This window comes from Diaporthe batatas (genome assembly GCF_019321695.1).
Source record: "Diaporthe batatas strain CRI 302-4 chromosome Unknown Contig00021, whole genome shotgun sequence".
NCBI classification, from domain to species: Eukaryota; Fungi; Ascomycota; class Sordariomycetes; order Diaporthales; family Diaporthaceae; genus Diaporthe; species Diaporthe batatas.
The window spans coordinates 530,326-554,824 of NW_025408568.1; the positions used below are offsets into that span (position 1 = coordinate 530,326).

General features: G+C 51.9%; 7 protein-coding genes across 7 annotated transcripts; 4 read left to right on the forward strand and 3 right to left on the reverse strand.

Moving 5' to 3' along the window:
- Nucleotides 1-294: 294 nt before the first annotated feature.
- On the forward strand, nucleotides 295-2,111 carry KVR01_012765 (uncharacterized protein; the record flags this gene model as incomplete). Its single annotated transcript, XM_044784551.1, has 4 exons — nucleotides 295-475; nucleotides 556-1,383; nucleotides 1,443-1,870; nucleotides 1,938-2,111. The coding sequence occupies 4 exons, from the start codon at nucleotides 295-297 to the stop codon at nucleotides 2,109-2,111; spliced, it is 1,611 nt and encodes a 536-aa protein (XP_044638236.1).
- Nucleotides 2,112-2,160: 49 nt separating this feature from the next.
- KVR01_012853 (uncharacterized protein) lies at nucleotides 2,161-4,440 on the reverse strand. Its single transcript, XM_044791349.1, has 5 exons — nucleotides 3,719-4,440; nucleotides 3,173-3,645; nucleotides 2,929-3,113; nucleotides 2,809-2,871; nucleotides 2,161-2,748 (listed from the first exon to the last, which is right to left on the reverse strand). Exons 1-5 carry the CDS (start codon nucleotides 4,258-4,260, stop codon nucleotides 2,500-2,502), a joined length of 1,512 nt encoding a protein of 503 aa, XP_044638324.1. The 5' UTR covers nucleotides 4,261-4,440; the 3' UTR covers nucleotides 2,161-2,499.
- A 237-nt stretch (nucleotides 4,441-4,677) lies between these two features.
- Nucleotides 4,678-6,334, reverse strand: KVR01_012831 (uncharacterized protein). Its single transcript, XM_044781527.1, has 5 exons — nucleotides 6,150-6,334; nucleotides 5,921-6,039; nucleotides 5,267-5,846; nucleotides 5,018-5,201; nucleotides 4,678-4,946 (listed from the first exon to the last, which is right to left on the reverse strand). Exons 1-5 carry the CDS (start codon nucleotides 6,202-6,204, stop codon nucleotides 4,808-4,810), a joined length of 1,077 nt encoding a protein of 358 aa, XP_044638302.1. The 5' UTR covers nucleotides 6,205-6,334; the 3' UTR covers nucleotides 4,678-4,807.
- A 319-nt stretch (nucleotides 6,335-6,653) lies between these two features.
- Nucleotides 6,654-11,997, forward strand: KVR01_012823 (uncharacterized protein). Its single transcript, XM_044787332.1, has 7 exons — nucleotides 6,654-6,802; nucleotides 6,873-7,082; nucleotides 7,150-7,389; nucleotides 7,473-7,523; nucleotides 7,583-7,774; nucleotides 7,833-8,079; nucleotides 8,135-11,997. Exons 1-7 carry the CDS (start codon nucleotides 6,779-6,781, stop codon nucleotides 11,971-11,973), a joined length of 4,803 nt encoding a protein of 1,600 aa, XP_044638294.1. The 5' UTR covers nucleotides 6,654-6,778; the 3' UTR covers nucleotides 11,974-11,997.
- Nucleotides 11,998-13,885: 1,888 nt separating this feature from the next.
- Nucleotides 13,886-17,174, reverse strand: KVR01_012820 (uncharacterized protein). The gene is made up of 5 exons (XM_044794881.1): nucleotides 16,762-17,174; nucleotides 16,273-16,687; nucleotides 16,010-16,189; nucleotides 15,559-15,904; nucleotides 13,886-15,494 (listed from the first exon to the last, which is right to left on the reverse strand). Exons 1-5 carry the CDS (start codon nucleotides 16,822-16,824, stop codon nucleotides 15,020-15,022), a joined length of 1,479 nt encoding a protein of 492 aa, XP_044638291.1. The 5' UTR covers nucleotides 16,825-17,174; the 3' UTR covers nucleotides 13,886-15,019.
- Nucleotides 17,175-17,307: 133 nt separating this feature from the next.
- Nucleotides 17,308-18,980, forward strand: KVR01_012782 (uncharacterized protein). The gene is made up of 3 exons (XM_044792133.1): nucleotides 17,308-17,609; nucleotides 17,675-18,110; nucleotides 18,184-18,980. Exons 1-3 carry the CDS (start codon nucleotides 17,582-17,584, stop codon nucleotides 18,761-18,763), a joined length of 1,044 nt encoding a protein of 347 aa, XP_044638253.1. The 5' UTR covers nucleotides 17,308-17,581; the 3' UTR covers nucleotides 18,764-18,980.
- A 3,324-nt stretch (nucleotides 18,981-22,304) lies between these two features.
- KVR01_012842 (uncharacterized protein) lies at nucleotides 22,305-24,485 on the forward strand (the record flags this gene model as incomplete). Its single annotated transcript, XM_044788551.1, has 3 exons — nucleotides 22,305-22,837; nucleotides 22,910-23,587; nucleotides 23,657-24,485. The coding sequence occupies 3 exons, from the start codon at nucleotides 22,305-22,307 to the stop codon at nucleotides 24,483-24,485; spliced, it is 2,040 nt and encodes a 679-aa protein (XP_044638313.1).
- Nucleotides 24,486-24,499: the final 14 nt, after the last annotated feature.

The window sequence follows — 24,499 nt, forward strand, 5'->3', positions numbered from 1 at the left end:
ACGGTCTTGACGGGCCGGTGGCCCAGCCACCTGCGTGGTCGACGCCGCAACATGTGCCTAACATCTGATGCCTCCTGTGACCAGAGCCCGGGTGGTCTTATACATGAGGGGAGCTGCATGCAATAATAAGAGGCACGCGGGTCCCCTACTAGAATTAGACGCGGCTGCCACCGTGACATTCTCCCTGCTGCTTTTCTCCTGCGCAGATACCACTCCTCGTGTATTTGTTTGGAGTTGGAAACCACATTCCGGACAGAATCTCCAGGCTTGAGATCTCCTCACGGGTCAGCCAACATGGAGCCCACAGATAGCAAGGAGACTCGGCCCGAGCACATTGACGACAAGGGCACGGCGCCCAACCTCGACAATGTCAAGGTCCTCAACGACGAGGCCGCGCAGGCCACGGCGGCCGAGCATAGCATGACCCTCATGCAGGGTCTAAAGACGCACAAGAAAGCCGCCATCTGGTCCGTCCGTAAGTGAAGTCTGATGTCGGGGTGGTGTGTTGGGGCGCAACCCTGGGCCCGCAGCTGCTGACAAGTCCTGTTCTCGCAGTGATCTCCGCGACAATCATCATGGAGGGTTACGATACGCAACTTCTGGGCAACTTTTGGGGCTACTCGTCGTTCCGAAGAAAGTTCGGCGAGTACAGCGGCGAGGAGCACGGCTACCAGATCAGCTCTGCCTGGCAGGCCGGCCTGAACGATATCAGCGGCGTGGGAAACATCATCGGAGCCATGCTTAACGGGTACCTGACCGCCAAGTACGGACATCGCATGGTGCTGATGGGCAGTCTGGCCTGGCTTGCTGCGGCCATCTTTATGGTGTTCTTCTCGCCCAACATCGAAGTCCTTCTCGTCGGCCAGTTCCTGTGCAACATCCCCTGGGGCGTGTTCGCGACAACTGGCCCGGCCTATGCCGCCGAGGTCGTGCCTCTGGCTCTCCGTGGATACCTCACCGCCTACATCAACCTGTGCTGGTGCATCGGCCAGTTCATCGCAGCCGGTGTTCTCAAGGGCCTGATCAACAACGAGACCGACTGGGGCTACAAGATCCCCATGGCCATCCAGTGGGTGTGGCCCGTCCCGCTCTTCATAATCGCATTCTTGGCCCCCGAGTCCCCTTGGTACCTAGTCCGGACGGGCCAGCTCGAGAAGGCCAAGGCCTCCCTGGTCCGCCTCTCCGAGCCGGAGGTTCACAACGACCACGATGCTACAATCGCCCTGATGGTTCGGACCAACGAGCTGGAGAAGGAAGAGCGATCTGGTACCTCTTACATTGACTGCTTCAGGGGTACCAACCGCCGACGTACGGAGATCGCCGTCATGTGTTTCGTATCCCAGATTACCAATGGTGGCGCTCTCTGCTATACCGGAACTTTCTGTGAGACCCTCCTCGGTTTGTTAACATGAATGACAATTACTAACGCAGTTTCGCTCTAGTCTACGAGCAAGCCGGCCTGAGCGCCGACCTCTCCTACAGCCTGGGTCTCGTCGGTACCGCCATCGCCTTCTGCGGCGTAATAATCTCTTGGCTCTACATCTCCAAGTGGGGCCGAAGGAGCATCTGGCTCTGTGGGTTCTACGGCCTGCTTTGCTGCCTGTGGCTCATCGGCATCCTGGCCTGCATCAAGCCCCAGACCCACACCCTCGGCCTCGTACAGTCGATCCTCTGCATTGTCTGGCTCGGCGTGTACTCCATGTCGGTCGGGCCCATCGTCTACACGATCGTAGCTGAGATCGGCTCCACTCGTCTCCGTACCCAGACCGTCGTCTTGGGTCGCAGCGCGTACTACGTCGCCAACATCATTGGCGGCGTGTTGCAGCCGTACTTCATGTCACCTACTGCATGGAATGCCCAGGGAAAGACTGTAAGCCTCAAGCCTTGATATTCGCTTCATTTGATTGGGTTCACTCCCACTGACTCATACTCTGCAGGCCTTTTTCTGGGGCAGTCTTTCTCTGCTCACCACCATGTGGGGCTTCTTCCGTCTGCCGGAGACCAAGGACCGCACCTTTGAGGAGATGGATATCATGTTCCAGCGCAAGGTGCCCTCAAGGAAGTTCGCCGACTACAATATCAACTCGGACGACAGATATCTTGTTCACTGAGTGAGCAGGTGATATTTTCATGGGGCGCGGATATGTGCAATGTTTAAAGTAGTGCTCAACATTATACACATTATACGCGATGAAATAGATTTTGAAGAAAGCCCTGATATTATCCACCAATATTCTTGTGGACGGTATGATTTCATCCACGTATCGAGTCGCAAATCCTTCTGCGTTCCTCGATTGGGGAGAGCACCTGGGCACGATGATACGGTCATTAATCAGCTTTGTGACGGTGGTGCCATTGCTTGCCCACCAGGTTTGAAAATGCAACTTCTCTCTCGCAAATTCTATTCTTTACATCCTGTCTATTTCTTTGCCCCTTCCCAGCCAAGCATGAATTCCCGCGCGCGTCGGTCTACCTAAGCGATGCCTGCACAACCACTTTCTAGGACTCTCGCGCCGCCTGCTCACTCCTCCATTTCATGCCTTTCTTCTGTATAAGCCATGCCAATGGCAGCTCGATGAGCATCAGTATCGCGTAGATGGCAAAACACCAGCCCAGGCCAATCGAGTCTGCCAGCGGTTGCACGGCGGCAACGGCAGCGCCAGCTCCCAGACACCTGACGATGCTCATCGCTGCTGACGCCGTCGCGGACCGTTGCATGTTCAGATCCGTGAGTAACGTGCCAGTCATCTTGGTAGAGTCAGTCATTTGCTCGTGAGAAGATTTTGGGGTTTTGATCGGTTGACGTACAGCGAACAGGCTCGCAGTTGTGACTCCCGTCAGGAACTGCATGATGATCATGACAGAAATATGCTGTATCGACATTAGTGAGCATGATATTGCTGTATGGAACGTGCAAAGTTGACTTACCGTCCTGGTCATCAAAGCAAGCCCGTAACCCAAAGTGCCCAAGCCACTGACAATGATAAGGATATAGGCTCCCTTCAGACGCGTCTTCTCGATTGGAAAGTCGACCTCGTGCCCATTGAATGATCTCTCATTTCCGTCCGAAAGCTTGTTGACGGTCCGGCGGTAATAGTAGTTCAGAAACCTCCCTACAATGTGTAAGCATGGTATAACCTGGGTTGCTAAATGAAGTGTCTTCACTACTCACCAGTACAAAAGGCTCCAACGCCACCCGAAACTCCCGACGGTAGGTAAATCAGCCCAGCATTGAGATAGTCCAGCTGATAGATTTCGACACACTGTGCTCCGAGGGAAGCCTGCAAGGTCATCTTGACCGCGTAGGTGAGGGAATAGAGCAGGATAACGACCAGGGACTGCTTATTGGCCAAGATCGGCAGACAAGCAAAGGGGTTGGGATAATGCCGCATGGGCTTCATTATATGTGTCGAAGGCCCTTCCTTCTCATGCTTCTGCAAGGCGCTGAAGAAGCTCCAGTACACACCCCTGGCCTTTCCGCTCCCGTCACCGACGATGTTGCGCTGTGTCTCTGGGAGGAACAGAATCACAATCAGAAAATGTGACCCAGTCAGGATGACAAGGAACCAGAAAATCCACCTCCACCCGGCTTCTTGCGCGATGACCCCGCCTATCACCGGCCCCAGGCTGACTGCAAAGTCCGTTCTGTGAGACGTTCCGGTCAGTGATTTGCGCTCGATCACCCGCCACGGATCGAAGGACAAGGCACAGCACTCACGCAACGAGCATGGTCCCAACGAACCCACCCCGCTCTCCAGCCACGGTAATGTCCGCAATGACTCCATATGCGACCGAGGTCAGCCCCGACGAGCCGGCGCTCTGGAGCATCCGCAGCACGAAAAGCGCAGCGTACGAGTCCTGGAGCGCCATGCCGATGTTGGCGCCGATGAGCAGCGTGAACATCAGGATGTAGATGGGGCGTCGCCCCGCCTGGTCGGCCATGTCTCCCATGAACGCCGGGGCGATCGCGGCAACAATCAGGTACGACGTGACCGTCAGGTTGATCAAGGACACCGACACACCGAGGGACCGTGACATCGGCACCAGAGCTGGGTAGTAGATGTAGCTCATCAGCGTCGAGAACATGGCTGCGAAAGAGGCGACTAGGCTGATGAATCGTTTCTGTCCCTTGGTAAACACTGTGTATGGGCGTGTAGTCGTGACAACATTCTGAGCCTCTGTATCCTGTGTGTCATCACCCTGACCAGCCTGACCATTCACAGGATCCAGCGACTTCACATCCGTGGTTGTCGAAACCATGTCGCCCGTAATAAACGACTTGCTAGCGTGTCAGTACTATATTATCTGGTTTTGGGCCAAGTCTACCGGAATGACGGCCTGGAAGATTGCTCCGCAGCGAGTTTAGGTTTTCCCGGTTGAAAGTCGACAATTGGCACCGCTGATGTGTGCTCACAGCTTGAGGCATAGCAGGCAGTCAAGGTAGGGAGATTAAATGGCCATCCAGCCCCTCTGATGGCGCAGTATCGGGCGGGGTTCTCTATCGAGAGCTATTTATAGAGAATGATGCATATGTGTGTTGGTTGCTAGTGCAAAATCTGTTCGCACATCAACCGAAAACAGCAATCTGCGTGATCTGCTGTCCGATTATCACTCAGCACTTTCCTACGCCGTAGAGCGAATTTTATAGGATATATGCTTCACGGAACATCCCTAAAATACGAAGAAAGACGCTTAATAATGTGTATCTATGGCTTTCTTCCACCTATCCTAATTTTTATCACTCATCGAAACTACTAGTATGTATTTTAAACGCTGTGTCTTGAGCCTTTGCCACTGTACGAGGGCATCATGTATCTATGGATGTCTTCAGATGTAATTGATGCGGAACAGGTTCGAAACCACTTATGATTTCTTCACCGCATAACTCGCCGGTCCCGTTTGATATTCCAGCCGACTGCACAAGTAGTCTCATGCTTTGGATGTACCTTGGAAATAATTAGTCATGGCTAAAAAGGCCTGGGTACGGGATTCAAAAACATAAGTCCATGTCACTCACGTATCTCGTAAATTCTGTTCATCCGGATATAGACTCGCCAGACAAACTTGATTTCGAATCAGATAAATCAAGCCCCGCTGTTCAACGTCCTCCACCGGATCGGAAATTGGCACGTGCTTAAAATATTCATCCGTGTAACGCTTCCCCAGAGGGTATCTTGGGTTGTTGTGCACACCCAATTCAACTTGCGCAAAATCGGGATGTTAACAATGGAGGAGATTGTGAGAGGTAGAGATCTTGGGAACTTACATTCATTATGTCCCCAGACAGCGTTCGCATCGAATGTGATCAGGGCATCGTTATCCAGTCGGGACTTGACGTTACCCGGCCACATGTTTGTGTGGCAGAGACACGGCTGGATAGACCTTCCTTCTGATTCCAGTGGCCTTAGATATCTGGGCAAGACCTTGTTGAGAAAGTCCTCCACAACCACTCTCTCCTCGGCAGTGAACTCGCCCCGGATGGTCTCGTCGCGTTCGAGAATGAACTTCATGTGCTTTGTCCACCAGACCTCCCAAGAAGCTTCCCAGTCGTTTGTCTGTGGCAGAAAGCCAAACGTGGTATTCACAGGAAACCCGAATTTCCCTGTGGGTGATTTCCCTAAACTCCGGGCATACAGCTCCACCAGCGGTGCCATGTACATCTCTGGAGGTGCGAGATCATCAACCATTTCGACAAATTCCATCAGTATGAAATGTGTGTCAGGTTCAGAACGGTACTTTTCGAAGGCGATCGGTTTCGGAACATATTCGGGTATGAATTTGTGAATCATAGATTCGGATGCCCAGTGTGACTCGATCTGCTCGAAGCTAGTTGGTCCGCTACCTGTCTACTCCCGTGTATTTCATCAGCTGCAGTCCTCGGGTCCGTGGTGATTGTGATCCATGGTCATATGGGACGTACCTTGGTGAAGAAATGCGCAACACTCCCGTCGGGAAGCTCCACATCTATGCGATGATTGCGACAGTAATCGCTGAGTCCCAATTCTGTTACTTGAATAACTTTGCCCCCGTCCGGGAGATCTAGCACCAAAATCAGCGTCGGCTGTTTCGAGGCTTGCAAAAGGGGACAAAATGGCGCCATCATCTCGGTGACAGAGACACGTGGAAGGGTCAGGAAAGTCAGCACATACGTTCCAAAACCGCCTCGTCCAGCCCATGGTCGATCACACGAGAATTTTCGACCATCTTTGATAGCAAGCTTGAACAATAGCAACTTGAGCTTTGCTTCCAAAAATGATAGACCTATACTGCCGCTCAATATTTCAAAATTTTGAGAGTGAGATCCAATGTCAATGCCTCAATGATAGCATTGAAAATCGGAACTTGAAAGCAGCGGTTGCTCCGGAACACATTTTCCCTGTTTTATATGGATCCACGCTTGCTCCATTCGCGAGCATGCATTTCAAGATCGCAGCGCTTAGCTGCATCGACGAAGTTACCCTGGCATGCAGGAATGCGGCGCAGCCCAATGATAGCGACCAGCTCGCTGATTCTATTGGACCTGATTCATTCACCAACGCTTTAGGGTTCCGCAATTAGACTTGCGACCCAAGGTAGCATTTTGCTGGGGTCGTGCCACTTTCAAGCGCGGGGCAGCCAGGTTTGACGACATGGCCGACAATCGCACATAGGCTTCGGGGTTTAGGCACAGCACATGCTTGGGCAAAGGATTCTGCGCTCCAACTGATACCTTGTCTCATGTCGTGACGGCGGCTCTCTGAACATTGGCAATTATCAGCTTCTCATATGTGATGAGACAATGGTATACTCAGGCTATACCAAGGTAGGAGGTGGCCTAATTGCCTCATATCAACAGCGACTCCACCTATGAAGACCTCGCTGACCATGTGCAGATCTCTGGGTCAACCGATTCAAGGGACTCCGATTCGCTGGCGCCACAGGAGCCTTTGCCCTTGCGTCAGAGACACCATTCTGCTCCGAGCCTCTTTCGAAGAAGGCGCAAATCGAGTTCGTCTGCAGTCGATGCCGCTGACAACTGCAAAGGGAGCCTTGGCTTGGTCACCCTGTATGAGCCATCAGAAGCTCGCGTCGACTTCGTATTTGTAAGTTCACACCTCTTTCTTCACACACTCTGGCTGCTACGATAGAGTAAAGACTCAGACACCATAGGTCCATGGGCTCCATGGCGGCTCGAGGAAAACGTGGAGCCTTCATCCGGAAGACCCGGCGACCTTCTGGCCGGAGCAATGGCTCCCAGCCGAGCTAGGTTTCAAGAATGTCCGGATTCACAGTTTCGGTTACGATTCCGACTGGTCCAAAACCTCCCATAGTACACTGAGAATCAGGGACTTTGCACAAGCATTGGTGGCTAGTATATACAACTCTTCTATATTGAAGAGAACCAAAGACGTGAGACCTCCCAAGCCAAAAGAACGAACTCATTCAGAGATGTTTCCCAGACAGGGGAATGAATGTGCTGATATAGTATAAAGGTGCCACTGGTTTTAGTTGCCCACAGCATGGGTGGCCTCGTTGTCAAGCAGGTAAGCTCTGCGCTGTGGTGTCAGTTAACTTCATACCCGTCCACTAATTGTGAAACTAGGCATACATACTTGCCAGAAACGATCCTGTTTATCATGATGTCGCATCTCGGATACATAGTCTTTACTTCTTGGCCACACCCCATCGAGGGTCCAACTCCGCCGCGTACCTCAAAGCATTTCTTTCTGTTTCGCTCCCCACCGGACCCAAGGCATATGCCAAGGAACTACTCCCTGACTCCCAAACTGTCGCAGTGAGTTACTTTTGCACATTTATGCTTGTCAGTCCCTGGCATACTGAAGTTCAAACAGGACATCAATGAAGACTTCAGACACGTGTGCGGAGATGTCCAACTATGGTCATTCTTCGAAGGCTCCCCTACCGCAGGCTTCATGATTGTTGAGAAAGCCTCTGCCGTGATGAACCTTCCTGGGGAGCACACACAATACTTGTCTGCAGACCATCGTCACGTTTGTAAATTTCGTGACATGAACGATCCAAACTATATTACTCTAAGAGACTGTTTCAAGACAACAATTGAAGAGATCAATGCTCAGTGTATGTCTATGCTCTCTAAGTCTTATAGTGATCTTGACCCAGCTGATCTTGGCAGACACCACGCGTCAAGCCCAACTAATGAAGACCATTGCGGACTTTCTCGATGTCAGCCATCAGCCAAGTAGAGACCTTCTCTCTGTGTCAGAAAAGCTGCATCATGGGACGTGCGAATGGATCACTCAGCATAAGGACTTCCACCGGTGGCTCGACGTTGCCGATTGTTCGTCTTGGGGCACCTCAGAGCATAGACCGTACGCCACACAACCCCGGATACTTTGGTTGTCCGGACCTCCAGGATCTGGGAAGTCAGTGACCACATCGCATGTTATCAGATACTTGAACTCGTTCAACATGGACTGTTGCTATTTCTTCTTCAAAAACGACACCAAATTGGGAATCGCGGCTCTACTACTCAACCTTGCATATCAAATGGCCAGTTTCAGTTTCGAAATACGCCAGGTCTTTCTGTCAATGATTAGCAGTGGTGAGACGGTCAATACCCAAGATCACACACTCATATGGAACAATCTCTTCCAAGGCAGACTATTTCAAGTAGAATTCGCGCAGCCATGCTACTGGGTGATTGATGGGCTCGACGAGTGCCCCAAGAAGTCTTTAATCTCTTTGATACAGGTTCTTTCCAGGTTGGAGGCCCGAGTCCCCGTACGTATTTTCATCACCAGTCGGCCAGACTCCCCGGATGCTCCCGTGGGGCAACTTCTCAATGCGGAAAATGTGGAAAGGGTTGAGTTTCGCACAGGACAAGAAGACTCCCTCCGTGACATCGCGGCATATGTCAGATCGCAACCCCGACTCTCCAGGATACTCGACAATGAGGAGAATGACCATATCGTGTCTGATATTCTTGCAAAGTCTCAAGGGAACTTTCTTTGGGCATCTCTGATTATCGGGCGTCTGGATGAGCTTTACAGTTCCGAGGACATCAAAGCCGCTCTTCGCCAGGTCCCTTCAGAGATGAACGGATTCTACGATAGAATTCTGGACAGTATCTCGACTGCTTCAAATTCTGAGAAAGCGAAATGCATTTTAAAATGGGTAGTGTGCGCTCCAGAGCCTATGTCCGCAGAGGAGTTAACAGAAGCTGTGCATCTCGACATCGGTCACACGCTTCTCACAGCCACAACTGGAGACATCTTCTCTGAGATATGCGGCAGTCTTGTTACTGTCGACAGTGCAAATCGAGTTCAGCTTATGCACCAGACTGTGAGAGAGTACCTTATCTCCTCGGAATCGAACTTTTACGTCAACTATCGTCTGGCTCACGAGCAGCTTGGCAACATATGTCTCTCATTGATGAATGGGCGCAATGGCCTTCGCCGGACATCGCGAAGAACCAAATCGGCACCCGGGAAGTCAGGTCATTCCTTGCTTTTGAACTACTCCTGTCTACATTTCTCATATCACCTGCTACATTCGCACTCGACCTCGGCAACCACTTTCGCCTCTTTGGCAGAGTTCATTGACGCTAAAACGCTCATCTGGATCGAACATATCGCCAGAAGTCAAAAGCTCAAGCCTTTCCTGAAGACAATTGGGAACGTCAAGCCGTATCTGGCCCGTCAACTTGAAAGAAGTCCCCCATTCAGCAAGAGTTACCAGAAGGTCGAGTCTTGGATCAATGATTTGACACACATTGTCAGCATCTTCGGCCAGACACTTTTGGACTCTCCCGAGTCCATCTATGCCTTCATCCCACCATTGTGCCCGTCATCAACACTAGTCAATCGGAACTTTGCGCAGAATTGTTCACAGAAGATTATTACCGACTCGCACAAGGACTGGGAAGAACGCTTGGCCTCTATGAATTTTCAGTCTTACTCAAAGAGCATTGCAGTCACCGACAACCACATTGCTACTGGTCATTCCGATGGAATGGTTCGGATTTTCAGTGCTTCGACATTCGAGGAAGTCGCACTCCTAAAACACGGGTCTCCAGTACGTCAGCTCGCCTTTGGCAATGTTTCCAATGTGCTCGCTTCTTGCAGCCCGAAAGCGGTCTCGCTATGGAGTACAAAGCAGGATCTCGTTTGGAAAGTCGCAGTGCCCGGCATCGCTTCATCGGTTTGCTTTAACGCAGATGACACAAAACTCTTGGTCACTATTAAAAATGACGTGAAGCAAGCCATGCTCGCTTTTGCTTCTGCCGATGGCACTCAGCTTGACCCCATCACCATTCCTGGGGACAGCTCCAGTTCAGACTCTGAGTCCGAGCAGTTGAGCCAGACCACAAAGAAATTCTGCCCAGAGGTGGCTTGTGTCTCCTTTGCTCTTGGTATAACCGCAGTGACCTGGAGAAGTTCACATTTGACGATCTTTCTCATGGATTCTGAAGGCAACCTCGACAGGTTTTGCAGGCTTGAGAAAGAAGGCTATGAAGACGCAGCACGACCTCCTCAGATAAACTGTGTCGAACTCAATCCTGCGCTTGAGTCTGATCTGGTGGCTGTTGCGTACCAAGATGGCGAGATCGCTGTATTCGAAATGGACGAGTGGAACCCGAAGCAGACAAACTCTTACAACATTCATACAAGGACCATGGCGAGCTCACCAGATGGCAGAACCCTTGCTGCTGGCGACAACGATGGAGGAATATATCTCTTCGTGTTTGAGACTCTTCACCTATTGCATAGGATCGAATCATTGGACGAGACTGTCTCGAGGATTGTGTTTTCATCAAGTAGTCTCCGGCTATATGATATCCGAGGACGCTCTTGCAATGTTTGGGAGCCCCCGGTCCTCGTCCGGAAAAGCTCGATGGATGACAATTCCAGCGATCCAGAAGAGCAGAACATGCCAGTGGTTGAAGGCCCTCGTGATCATTTCTCTCGCTCATTATTTAACACAAAGACCATCACCGTCGTTGCACCAGCTCATGATGGCAAATACTTCTTTTGTGGTAGAGAGGATGGGTCGACCACAGTTCATGAAAGCCGCAATGGTGATGTGGTTCTTGAGCTGAAGCTCCACTCAGTCCAGATTCGGCTCTTGCACTTTGAAACTCAGTCAGGCATGCTTCTAAGTGTCGACATATCACGGCGATGCATCCTCACGCGCCTAGAAAAGCCATCTATGAGCAACCCAAGATGGTCGCAAGGAGTTCAAGTCTTGGACCACAGAGCGCCGGCCTTAGTCATTCAGGCAATCATAAAACCAGGTGGTTCGGCGTTCGTGCTCTCTAACCAAACTGGAGAGGAAGTTTGGAATGGAGCTGAGATTTCGCAGAGCAAATTCTCTACTGAAAACTCTCGGTGGATGTGTCATCCCACCGACGCCAATCTACTGCTTCTTGTCGATGGCAACGAAGTGCGCATATACCAATGGGAGAAAATGCAAGAAGTCACCAATGGCCGCGTTCTAGCAATGGAATGCCCGGAGAACTTCGATTGGCAAACGGCTGGTAATGACTGGGTGTCTCATTCAGGATTCAGTATGCTTTGTCAAGCTTTGGCACTTCAAAAGAGTACGGGAACAGCTTTCCTGATGATGGACCTATATCAAGCAAACACCCAGTCTTCTACGGTTGCTGTGTCTTGTACTCTCAGGAACATGACTGCTAGTGTGAAGTCAATACTTGCGGTAACCAAGTCCACCGTCATATTCTTGGATCGCGGGGGGTGGATTTGCTCGTTGAGCATCAAGGACATCTCAGGGGCCAAGCATTACACTCGTCATTTCTTCTTGCCGACGTTTTGGCGCACAAGAGGAGAATTTCTGATGGAGGTAGTGGGGAAGAACACCATTGTGATCGCACACAAGGATGATGCTGTGATCGTTCATGGATTCCTGGATTTCACTCATAAGATGGACTTCCTGGCCTTCCCTGACGATGATGACGAACCCCTTGTTCTGAGGCGGCGGGTAACGAATCTGTAACCTCTTCAAAGGGTAGACTTTCAAGAATACATGACCCAGGATTGCGTGATTTCTCAAAGTGTGATCGGTTTGTCCCCAAAGTGAAAGTGTTGGATGTAGGCAGGCCTTGGTATGTCCCAGACAATTAGACCGAAGCAATTTGAGGGAGGGCAATAAGAGGAAAGCCCTCCGACCTCAGAAATCATTCAACCGGCTCTTAGCGGGTTTTGAGGTGGACATTAAAACAGCTCAAGATTTAATTGGTACCTTGATCCTGCCGCAGCGGAGGTTCTGGTCCATGAGGGTGTGAATGAATGAGCAATACCGGATGACTAAGCAGCCACCAGGGTGCCAGTCACTCAAGCGCACACAGTCACATTTGGCTGTTACTGTGATCACCAACAAACTTGCTAATAATTTTGGATACCGACACACGATCAAAAGCATCTAATTTGAGAATCATCAGTATCAGCAACAGTGACGCAAATAAATGGAGGATAATATGTGGGCTGCTTCAAATGTCTCAGAGGGCCCAAACATCGGTGCTGTTATCGTGTTCACTCAGGAGGGAAACCCTTACACGACTGTGTCGAGAGCAAGAGAGCTACTCGGCTAAGTTTGGAGACAATATCTTTGTGTCTGAGTCGCCCAACATTGAAATTATCTCGATAAGGTTCCAAGGTTCATAATTTGCCTCTGCTTGAAGTCTTCGGCAAGATGCAGCCTCAGCTACAGCAGGCAGCAGCGGGAGTTCGCGCGCTGGGCGGTGCTGAGGTCTGTACCGTCTCCACTGTGACACGTTTCCACGCCCTGTGGTTGGCTTGGCGAGATGGACCAACATCCCTACACGAACGCGGGCCACACACTAAACTTAATAACCGGTAGCACCCCTCGATGGTTGGTTATCCTTGTCTCTTTCGGCGACCTCATCCACAACTTGAAAGGGTCTTTTTGGCATCGGGCAGGTCAACCATGGGTTGCACTACATCAAAAGCCGACCATAAAACAACACGCCTGCCGTCGCTGTCGCACAGCGATGCCGATAAATCTAGACGCTGTGTTCTACTGCAGAGACTCGAAACGTCCGATGGGATCCCGGTGGCCCTGTTTAGGGAGTGCGCGGCCGGCTGTGACACCTGCGGCTTGGTTTTTGAAGCAAGTAAGAAGTGGGGCCTCCCCCAACCGATGGCCGACAAGAAACCGTACAGAGGCGAGCTTCGGGTCTCCTTGATATCCTCAGCCGAGTCTGGAACATCTTTCCTGTCAATTCAGGGGGGGTGGGAAAGGGGAATGAGTCGTGGCCGTCGGGTGCAATTTTATGCCATCGAAGGTCGGTCATGAAGTGTCCTTAGCCACGCGCAGCCTACCTGTCTGTTGACTTTTGAGGACAGGAACTTCAAACCCATGGAGCCTCACAGGCAGCCCTCGATTTCTAGAATCAACCAATTCTCCCTCATCCATCTCTCTTGCTCGTACCTGGTTGGCCGACTGCCTCGAACAGCACAAGGAATGCCCCTCTAATTTGGACTCAAATCTACCAACAAGAGTCCTTGACTTGAGCGATCCCAACATCATCAGGCTTACAGAGGGCAGCAGGGGTCGTTATGCGTGTCTCAGTTACTGCTGGGGCAAAGGACAGTTCGTCATGACAACTACAGAGACGCTGGAATCTCACAGGCGAGGGATTGAAAAACAATCTCTACCACAAACCTTGCAAGACGCTATTACTTTCTGCCAAGAGCTTGGAATACAGTATCTATGGGTCGATGCGTTGTGTATCATCCAAAAAGGAGATGACGGTGCCGATTGGAACAGAGAATCTGTACGCATGGCTGACATTTACTGCAACTCGTTTGTTACTATCGCAGCCTTGTCGGCAGATTCTGTTTACAGCGGCTGCTTCAACACACCCAAGGATGGGGTCAGGATTGGACCCGTCATGACCTATGGGTTGGACCACTTCCCAAGGGACCCGAACATCGAGTTGTATCCTGATTTTCCTTTGCTGACGAGAGGTTGGGTGTATCAGGAGCGTATGTTATCGCCCCGGACGCTCTATCTCGGTAGGCAGGAGCTGTTCTGGGACTGTCAGCACTGCCGCACGTGCGAGTGTGGTGGAGCTGAACATGGAGAGAACGAAGTCCAAAAGGGAAAGTTTTCTCAGATCTGCGAATTCCCTGCGGATCTGGTCCAAATGCAGTGGCGCCAGGTGGTGGAACAATATTCCCACTTGCAGCTCTCGTTCCGCGCCGACAAGCTGCCTGCGCTCTCCGGACTGGCAAACAGGTTCCAGGAAGCAACCCGGCAAAGATACTGGGCAGGTTTATGGGAGAATTCTTTCGTTACCGACATGTGCTGGCATGTATTAGACGAGGGGACCCCCGCCCACGCGGAAGGCCAGAATTGGACGGCCCCTACCTGGTCCTGGGCATCCTTGGACGTGCCTGTTTCTTATGGGGTCGATTTGTGCGAGGTGACACGTGACAGCGAAGAGGGTCTACACACACTAGCGGCAGTGCTGGACGCCCACTGTGCCCTTCGCGGCCCGTCTACGACAGGTCCGATTACTAGTGGCTTCGTGGACTTGAATTGCACCAAAATTCCAGCTGGCTTTGAGGGAAGCTCGGTCGTTGCGGGTTCTCTGAAGCTGTGGTGGCATAACGACGGGAGATACCAAATCAAAGACGGGGGGGAGTACTCTTTGATCCCCCTATTAGCTGTGGTCAAGACCCAGTTTTTGATAGCTGTGGTTGTTACGCCGAAGGACGAAGGTTCTGGGGAGATGGTCAGAGTTGGAACAGCAACCGGTTATCAATGGGACGGACCAGAGCATTTTCCAAAAAGTGATTGGGGTAGAGTACGTATCGTGTAGCCTGTATCGGTTGTATCATCTTTAGAAGCGAAATGTCTTGAGCGTTGACCGCTATATGACAAGGCGATGTATGTCTTCGGATGTAGTTATACGGAATAGAAGCGAAACTAGATACTTGTATATCTAAACCTCATTGGTTCCCAATAGGACTACATTATGGGCCATGCAAAAGTGCTTGCACGTGGCGGCTTAAAATCATCCCAAGATTTTATATCCGCCGGGGACCAGATTTGTGAAGATTCTCTTCGGGTCAACCCTGTCCCTCACTTGCTTCAGTTTACTCAGGCTGGCAGCGCCATAGCTTCCCATGACGTCTTGATCTTTGTAAGCATAATTTGCAAAGATATATGGGTCCAGGGCACCCAGCTCTTCCGCAGCCTTGTTAATAGCCCTGAGCAGGTCATGCAAGGTGCGCTGAACGAGCGCATCGTCGGCGGCATTCGTCCAGGAGGCGAACAACTCAACTATGACGAGTGAGTCCGTGCGGTCACCTAGGCCCAGTGCGTTTTCCGTGGCATGGCGCTTGTAGATCGCTGGTGGAAGGGGTTCCAGGATGAGAGTGAAGACGTTGGTCACATTCGTCACTGCTGGGTAGGATGCCTCCCACTCAGCGTATGCGGCTTTGAGGACCGTCTCAGTGGACACGAGCGTAGTGGCCATAGTCAAAGATCTGCGTTGCCCATATGAGAATCACGTCTGTATCTCTGTGGGAAGAGGATGCAGATAGAACTCACCTAACTCCTGCCGGATTTTGTGTGGCTGTTACATCGGTGGTAGCCCTCATACTCGCAACCTTCGTGTCCTTGAAAATCGTGGGTATAGCCAAGAAGCCTTCAAATGCGGGCGGTGCGTCGTCTGCGACGTCTTTGGTGTACTGGAGCAGATTCACAACAGTGGTCATGTTCGATGCTGCATTGTAGCCGAAAGAGGTAATGACCGAGGCATACTCATCGTAGGACGTAGCGGAGTTGAGGTTCACGAAATTGCGGATGACGTCGTCTGCGTAAGTACCCAGGGAATACAAAGTACCGGACCACACAGGTTCTTGTTGGAAAGTTTGCAGAGTGACTCGGGTGACGACTACACGCTGTCAGTTTCCGTGCAACCTCTTCGTGCTGCAGCTATTCACAGCCGTTGTCGGCATCGAAATCATTCAGAAAGAGGGGGCAAACTGAGTTTACTCACTGCCAAAGTTGTTGACTCCGCCTTTGAGAGCCCAGAACAAATCTTGATTGTTGCTCCCACTTGCCTCGACAATGGACCCATCTGCTAACACCACTTCGAACTTTGTCACTGTGTCACAGGTGAAGCCGTAACGCGGTGAAGTATAAGATACACCACTGCCGAGCGTCAGGCCACCGACCCCTGTGAGAGTCAGAAATCAGTCATGGTGTTATGGTTCGGGATATTTTGCCAGAAACTGCATCGACTAATGTGTCAAGACTCACCAGGTGTAGAGGCTCGGCCACCATTGACACTCAGCCCGACAGGATCGAGAGCCGAGTATACGTCGCCCCAGGTAGCGCCAACTCCAACCTCAACTGTCGACTTATCCGAGGAGAGATGGATGGCATCAAGGGCACGAAGATCGATGACTGGACCGCCCTGGATGTTGGAGGCGCCCGCCCAGCTCGTGTGCCCGCCTGAGCGAATGGCAAACAGGCACGACTGCCCCTGGTCGTGCAGCTCAACCAGTTTCTTCACAGCGATTGAGACGTCTTGGACATTTTGCGGTGACACAATACAGGCTGGTCGCATCGACTCTTGTTGGACCGAGAAATAGGATTCGAGAGCGTCGGTGTATGCAGTGGTTCCCGGAGTGAGCACCTTCTGTTGGCCAAGCACGGTTGTGAGAGCGACAGACTGCCAGATTTCAGCAAGTCAGAACTACTGGGCCGAAAATGACAGGAAAGCATAGTATAAACTGAATTACTCACACAGGCACCGCCCAAACTTTCTAAAGCTACCATATCGCTTTCGTGATCCGCGGATGGATTCATAGTGAACTAGAGGCGGCAACCTTAGAAGGCTCTCAGCTCTGAAGATTGGGAGAGTCTAGTCCAGGGGTATCATCGAGAGAATCCGAATTGTTCGGGGTGACCCTAGTAGAGCTTGGCTGTTGGTGGGTGTTGATGATTTGAGCTACTAGTATTGAATCGATCCTGCTGGTAACATCTGGTTGAGTTTGTTCTAGCAAGCACTGGCAAGGGCTGCAAATGTCGCCAGGATGTGGATTGATAATGAACCTGCGCACCTAGGTACATAAGGTATTTAGGTTCAGTCCAAGAGTGGTGACCTAGGGTGTCATTTCCAAGTGGAGAAACAAAATCCTTCTTGCAACGGACCTCGGGATCATGCTACACTATGAGGTGTTGGGTTGCGGTGCGACAAGCTGTGCCGCGCACACACTTATAAAGTTGGGTCTGCCTAGCCACCCGGACGCTGCACACGACCTGTTGGTTACGCCTCCTGCATGTGCACCTGGGCAGGCTGTGGATCCTACGGAGCACACAGCGAATGCCAAGCTTTTGATTGGATACTCGCAGTATGCGGACCAACTGGACGTCTGATTTCTGGGCCAGGGGCCGACAGGAGCTGGTAGCGCTGCCAATCCTCTTTTGAGATTTCATCGTTCCAGTCCAGTCGCAAGCGGGGCACCTCACTTGCTCAAGTACCTAAGTGGCAGAGTGGTTACGGCGGTTCAGAGCAGTCACATCGACAGAATCCACAAACGGTCAAGCTCTGACAGAACAGAAGATGGTGCCTCCGAAGGGAACGATTCTGGGTGCGTTCAACCTCCCGGGGGGTCATCCTCTGATTGTCATGCTAACATATGGGTGCCTAAATTAGTGACGGGCGCAAACGGTGGTCTGGGCAGCGCCATTGTGAACAAGATAGTCACCTCTACTGAGCTCGCAGGCTACCACGGTCTCTACACCACTCGCTCCTCCACCTCTGGGCTCTCTGCTGTCCTGGCTGCCGCCAATGGAGAACATGCCCACGACATCCTCACTCTCGATCTGGCCTCCTTGTCGAGCGTGCGGCGTACCGCAGAAGACATCAACGCCCGTGTGGCGGCAGGCCAGATCCCCCCCATCCGAGCCCTGGTGCTCAACGCGGGCTTCCAGGACTTCGGAAAACAGCAGTGGACAGATGAAGCCGAGGGCCGGCTGGACATGACGTTCACAGTCAACTATCTGAGCCAGTGGCTGCTGACCCTGTTGCTCGTCGGGAGCATTGACAAGGAGAAGGGGAGGATCGTCCTGATCGGGAGCCAGTCCCACGAGTAAGTGCATCTTGGAGGGCAAGCACCTAGCCTCACTGAAAGAGAAGGATGCAGACGCTGATTTTGCACACAGTCCCTATGACAAGCGCAACGACAGGACCAAGGCTTTTGAGGGCCACGACAAGACCATCATCCACGATAAGAGCAGCATCGAAACCATCGCAAAGGGCAAATGGCCGTCTGGTTCCGACGAGCCTGGCTTCAAGGGCGGCTTCCGACGCTATGGTGCCTCCAAGCTGTTCCTGGTAATGATGATGCACTCTCTCCAGGGCCGCCTCAACCGGGACCCCGCCCTCAATAAGATCTGCATCCTCGGTGTTGACCCCGGCACCATGTCAACGGGGCTCCAGCGGCACTCGTCCTTCTTCATCCGCGTCATCTTATTCGGGTTTATTTTCCCACTCATTGCCTGGCTGAGTCCGCAGGGGGACATCAGGACACCGGAGCGCAGCGCAGGAGATGTGGTGAGGGCCGCGTTTGATAATGGGTCGGGACTCGGCGAGGAGCCGAAAGACGTGTATCTCGACGGATCTGAACCATTGGAGACGGGGGTTGAGTCCAAGGACGCTCGAAAGAGGGAATGGGTCTGGCAGGAGAGTGTTCGCCTGGCCGGGTTGAAAGAGGGCAACACAGCTCTCGTCAACTGGCAGTGATATTGTAGATTGCCATCTGTCAATGCGGTGCGGCTGCCAGAGATAACTGTGTTGAAGCAACCCACATTGAACTTGTTTCTGGATTGATGATCGTGTCGCGTAATTAGTGGGCAGTAAACCCTGTAGCAGCTAGCCTAGTATTGATATATAGTATTGACTGGTCTTATTGACTCAGCTACCGAAAATATTGATTGTAGATACATAATATAAGATAGGATATTAGATACTTAAATATTTTTTGGCATACTGCTTACAAGAATAGGTTCAACTTAGAATAGTGAAGTTTGTAATGGATGCAACGTATGAGTGCCGTTCCGTTTGCAAGCATTGATCTTACTACCCTAAGGTACTGACGCAGATTTTGCCTTGGCAGGATCGTTCTACCAGTTAATGATGATGAATAATATGGAATGGCACTCAAGTCAGGGTTTTAAACAGATCGCAGTCTATGCCGGCATGAATTCGATTGATGAAGTATAGCAAGCCCGGTATCGAGGCTTCAACACTGCCACGTCAGCTTTTGGGGAGCCCTAGGCGCCTCGGAACCGCCATTGCCAAGACAAGATATATCGTTGTGGTGACGTGCTGGGTCATGACCTAACAGGAAGAATTGGTCCCCAATGAGGTAAGATAATGCTGGATCTTGCACTACGCAGTACGGTTGATTATGGGCTCCAGCCAGTGAGGAGCCCCTCAGGCTGTCGATCTCATATGGTAGGATTCACATTAGGTCTGATGGATTCCTTGGCTGCTACTGTGACTACCAACAACACCGCGCTAGTTCCTTTCACTGGTTTCGTTTCTATTGCGTAGACGTCCGGAGCCATACGCGGCGTCTTGCTTAAATACCTTCGCACCAAGGCGACTGTGTGCCTGGCCAGGTTTGCTTAGCCATGATCCTCTTCTGGAGTACTAAAGACCAGCCCCAAAATCGAGACCATCGAGAAATAATTTTGTCACTTTGATCTTCGTAAATCCTAAAGCCCACCTTCAGTCAACATTCTGGCCTAGGGATCATGCTACCAAGACAATCACTTCTGCCAACTCTGGCTGTGCAAGCCAGCCTGGCTTCATTCATATCTGTGGTCGCCGCACAAATCACCTCTTCGGGTACTGTTACCATTGTTACTCCTGAACCACCACTCCCCAGCCTTACCGATGAGCCACCTCTATCGTGTTGGCGCGAGGCCGCAACCATCATCATGCCGCAAGCGCAGGCCGTAGGCGAGCTGAGAACCGCCTTGGAGTCCGCGTCTATCACATACGGCCTCGTCCCAAGCGTACCTTGTAGTGTCCTTGCTGTGCTTCCGTCATCTCTCCAGGATGACTTTGCCGCCTTGGAGACACGATGGTTCAACTGGTGGCAAACTAAGCGGTATGATACTGCCTCCATATTTCACATCCTCACCACTTATCGATCACTCAACACTCCCTTGACCCCAAAACTTTCTGTTCTTGAATACATATTTTTCATTGTACCGCACCTTTTTCGGTGCTGACTGCATAAACCCACCAGGTCCAACTTTTCCTCGTGGGCTTCGACTTGCACGGGCCAGTATACAGGCAACTTTGGTCTCGCCGTATCCGACTTCCTCAACTCCAGCTCGAGTATGGACAACTTTACCCCGCGGGTAACAGACTGCGCAGAATTCACTGGAACGGGCATTGCGACTACCACGGGCAGCACGGCCAGCCCTGGCGGTCCGACGGGGACTGGAAGTGGTGGGGTGGCCGAGACTGCTTCGGCAGAGGGAAATGGGGGAGGTTCGCTTCGGTTGCAACACACGGCCCCTATCTGTGCTACTTGGGCGACTTTGGCCAGTGTAATTGTGCTATTCTAGTAGAAGAAGTCAGTCTTTAGTGACGAGGCTATGTTGGTAGGGGGCCGGCCCCTGGACTCTGCTCGCATCGCGCAGATCCTCCATGCCATGGACAATCAAGGCCGAGTTGACAACAGCGCGCTGTATCCGAGGTATCATAGCATCCGTTCCGCGCTGATGGCACGCCCTTATCAAATTATGGATGGTGTATTTCTTGTTTTCCCCCTCCAAGTTCCGCACGCGGGTCGCATCCTGGTGCTTGCGCTTGCTGTCCGACTTGAAATACTTGGCCTGCATGTCTGCGTGGTGCAGCCTGGTGTCGAAGCCTCGCAGGTGGCGGGCGCAAATACCCAAGTCAGCCCCGCGCAGGTAAATTGATCCGCGGGTCAGCAGTGGAGTCTTTGCCAGTCTCTAGATCAAGACACGCACATCGAAATCCTCGGCGAGACGGTATGCGACGACGAGGCCTGAGGTACTGCCGCCGATGATAATATGGTAGGGTGTAGGTGGAGCAATCGTGTCGTCGTTGGCAGTCTCCACGTCTTGCAGGCCCTGGAGCCACACCAGCGTGATTCAAGTGGAAGACGGTGATGGCATTCAGCGTTTAGGTAGCAAGTGAAGAGCCTTTTGGAGACCTCAGATCCAGTGTTGTCGTGGCTTGCTATATACACATGTATTGGAGTTTCCGAAAGCCGTGCCATGTTCCGCTCCATCACTTGTGCAAATTCCTACATCTGCTGACATGCGTTCTCATGTTGAGTTTCGGCACCATTCAAGTGAGGTTCTTGTCACAATAAAATATGCTCTTTACAGACAACAGTCATATTGGGGCTCGGTCCCGTAAATTCAGATGGTTTACTGAGCAATCATGTGCATTATTCGGCACGTGCGAATCTCTATACATATCTCGGCATTTACACGTCCATGGTTATGTCACACCAGTCGAGAGGTTTGGACAAATGTGAGTCCAATCCTTCCGGGGTGGGGAGGCTCTCTTCGCCGGTAATTAAACTTAACAATAACCTTCATTGGTGGTCCATCATAAGTGTAGCGTGGCGTGGAAGGTGTGCCAGAGCCAGCCATGTTGCTGAGTGCCTCTCAGGTGACCCCAGTCTACGCTACGGTTTGCCAGTCGCCAGCCTGCGTGTCCCCGGGTTTGATACCATTTCATTCGCCTGCGCACCATTATCCGTAGCTATCTCATCTACACGTACATTTACAGGTGCCTAATGAAGTACGTATCCAGCTTTTCTTTGAGCCGTGCGGTGCAGTGGGAAGGCCATCTCGTATGGATGAGGTTAGGAGGCTCTCGTACGAGAGACACCCCGAGAAGAGGTTGTGCTGTAACTTCATATGTACCTAAGTACCTAGGTAGGTAGGTGCGGAGTGGGCAGGAGTGGGCAGAGCTTGTCATAACTACCTGTCCTAAGGTACATATGTGCTTGAGTACCTAGGTAGGCAGGTGCTGGTGGATGTTCCTCCATTCCCGTGCGTGTGTTGAATCTCTCTTCCCGTCACTGCCCAGTACTAGTAGGTTGGTACTTTCGATTGAACAGGTGGCGCTTTCCTACCTAAGGTAAGAAAACACTTCCGTTTGGTACAGAGTCAAGGGTGCCTGAGGTACGTCAACCAAACCATCCCTCTCCCTGCAAAGTTGCCACAGAAACACAGACACATAACCAGACAACTCAGCAATATTCACAAACGTTAGAACCAAAAATATGGCGGACGACTCTGCCGACCAGGGCTCGGAAGACTCGTACTCCCAGGAATACACGCCTCGACCCGGGCCCTGCGCGATCCCCGCTGCCGAGCTCCAGCATACACCAATATGTCAGCTGAAGCTCAATTCCCACAATCCTGGAAAGCGAACGGCCGTTCACGTCACTCGCCCTGCGACGCGCTGCAACGATGTACTGACAGCTTCTGTGGACGATGAGCGGTGGGATCGGGCCCGTGTCTGCCTGGAGGCATTCTGCCAGCCGTCAGAGGAGGTTGTACCTGCGGAGCAAGTCCTTCGGCGTGACAGCTGGTACCTGATCAAGGAACCGTGGGCATTGAGCGGTTCAGATGGTATACCTAAAATACTTGTTGGCCACCCTGGCGACATCTCCTGGCTCCCAGATGACCATGAGCTCATGCCTGATGCATTACGAAACATGGACTGGAAAGCCTCGCTCCCAAAGAGTGGCGAGCTGCGGAGCAAAGGAAATGAGGCTGTTGGCAAGGGTGCTTGGGCAGAGGCTGAACACCTGTGAGTCCTTGCATGATCTACTCTGGCTCGCGTGCGTGCCACAATTTTTATTTCTGACATCACCACTGGCAGGTATTCCAATGCCATCCTTGTTGCTCAGACGGCTGAAGAGACAAGTTTGGCCTACCTCAACCGTTCTTTGGCCAACCTTCGATTAGGACGAACGGCTGCCGCCCTCGCTGACGGGATCAAGTCGAATGAGACGGCGACCTCCGGGCCTACTGAGAGAGGGCTCTTCCGTGAGGCCGCCGCTTTGTACTACCTGGCCAAATTTGAACAGTGCCTTGACAAGCTTCAGGAACTGACGACGTCGTTCTACGCCAAGGATTCCGCGACCTCAATGATCGATCGCGTGCGAAAGCGACTCGACGAGCAACAGACAGGCCAGTATGACTTCAAGCACATGTACAGACAGGCCAAGCTTACACCGCCTTTGATTGACTGCGCCACCTACACCATGCCAGTAGAGATCAAGGAGTCGCCGGGGAAGGGTCGTGGGGTGTTCACCAAGAGGAAGGTCCTTGCTGGTGAGCTTCTCGTCTGCGAAAAGGCTTTTTGTTACGTCTGCAGGGATCGCGATGGCCGCGAACCCTTGACGGACGAGGACGCCGATAAAGAACTATTTACGCAGGTTGTGCAAAAGATTTTCCACAACATTGAAGACGCTCGGATGTTTGCCGACCTTTATAATGGAGACAACGACAGTGTAGTGCCTACCGATAAGGTCGATGGCAAGCCTGTCATCGACTCGTAAGTACTCATGTCGACCATAATACCTGGGAAATCCAGCGATTCTGATCTGACGTGTCGGTGCTACAGATCGATTGTTCGAACAGTCCTGGACCTCACGAAGTTCGTTACACCGAGGACCAGTCGGTCAGGCTTGGTCGAGTACATCTCTGGAGGTCCGGGGGGTGTCGGGCTGGACAGCTCAGCCGTCGGATTGTGGTCATTCACCTCTCACGTCAACCATTCCTGCATCTACAACGCGTGCCCCTGCTACATCGGCGACATGCAAATCCTTCGTGCTACGCAAGACCTCGAAGAAGGGACGGAAATCTTGATTTCATACGAATCTCCAGAGGCCTTTGAAGGATATGATGACACGCAGGAGCGGCTGAGCATTTGGGGATTCGAGTGCAACTGTGCTCTCTGTCGCGACAGACAAGAGACGCCCAAGACGGTTGATATTAACCGTGATTTAATCCGGCAGCAAATTTTACTCCTTCATGCCACGCCTGCCGGACTATTGAACCACGCCAGGGCCCGGCGCTTGCTTGATGAATTGGATCAGACCTATTCGCCCGCAGCAAGACAGCCTGGAGCTGTCAGATTGGAGGTCGCACCTTTTCGCATGTCCCAAGGCAATGTGTTCGCAGCCTCGAAAAAGCTACGTGCAATGGTCGACATGTATCTGGAAGCACTTGAAGCTTACGGTTTTGTGATTTCTGCACGCCCACTCCGTGTCGTACAGTGGGGCTTGGTGCGGATAGATTGCTTCCAGGCGTTTCGAAACCTGTCTATCGCATACAAGTTGGTGGCGCCCGAAAATGTGGGGGCAGCAAGAGGCTACATGAGGCTCGCGTACACTATGGTGGTGGGAGAGGGTGAGTCAATGGACCAAATTGTCAAAGACAAGCCAAAGTGACCGCCTCACACCGA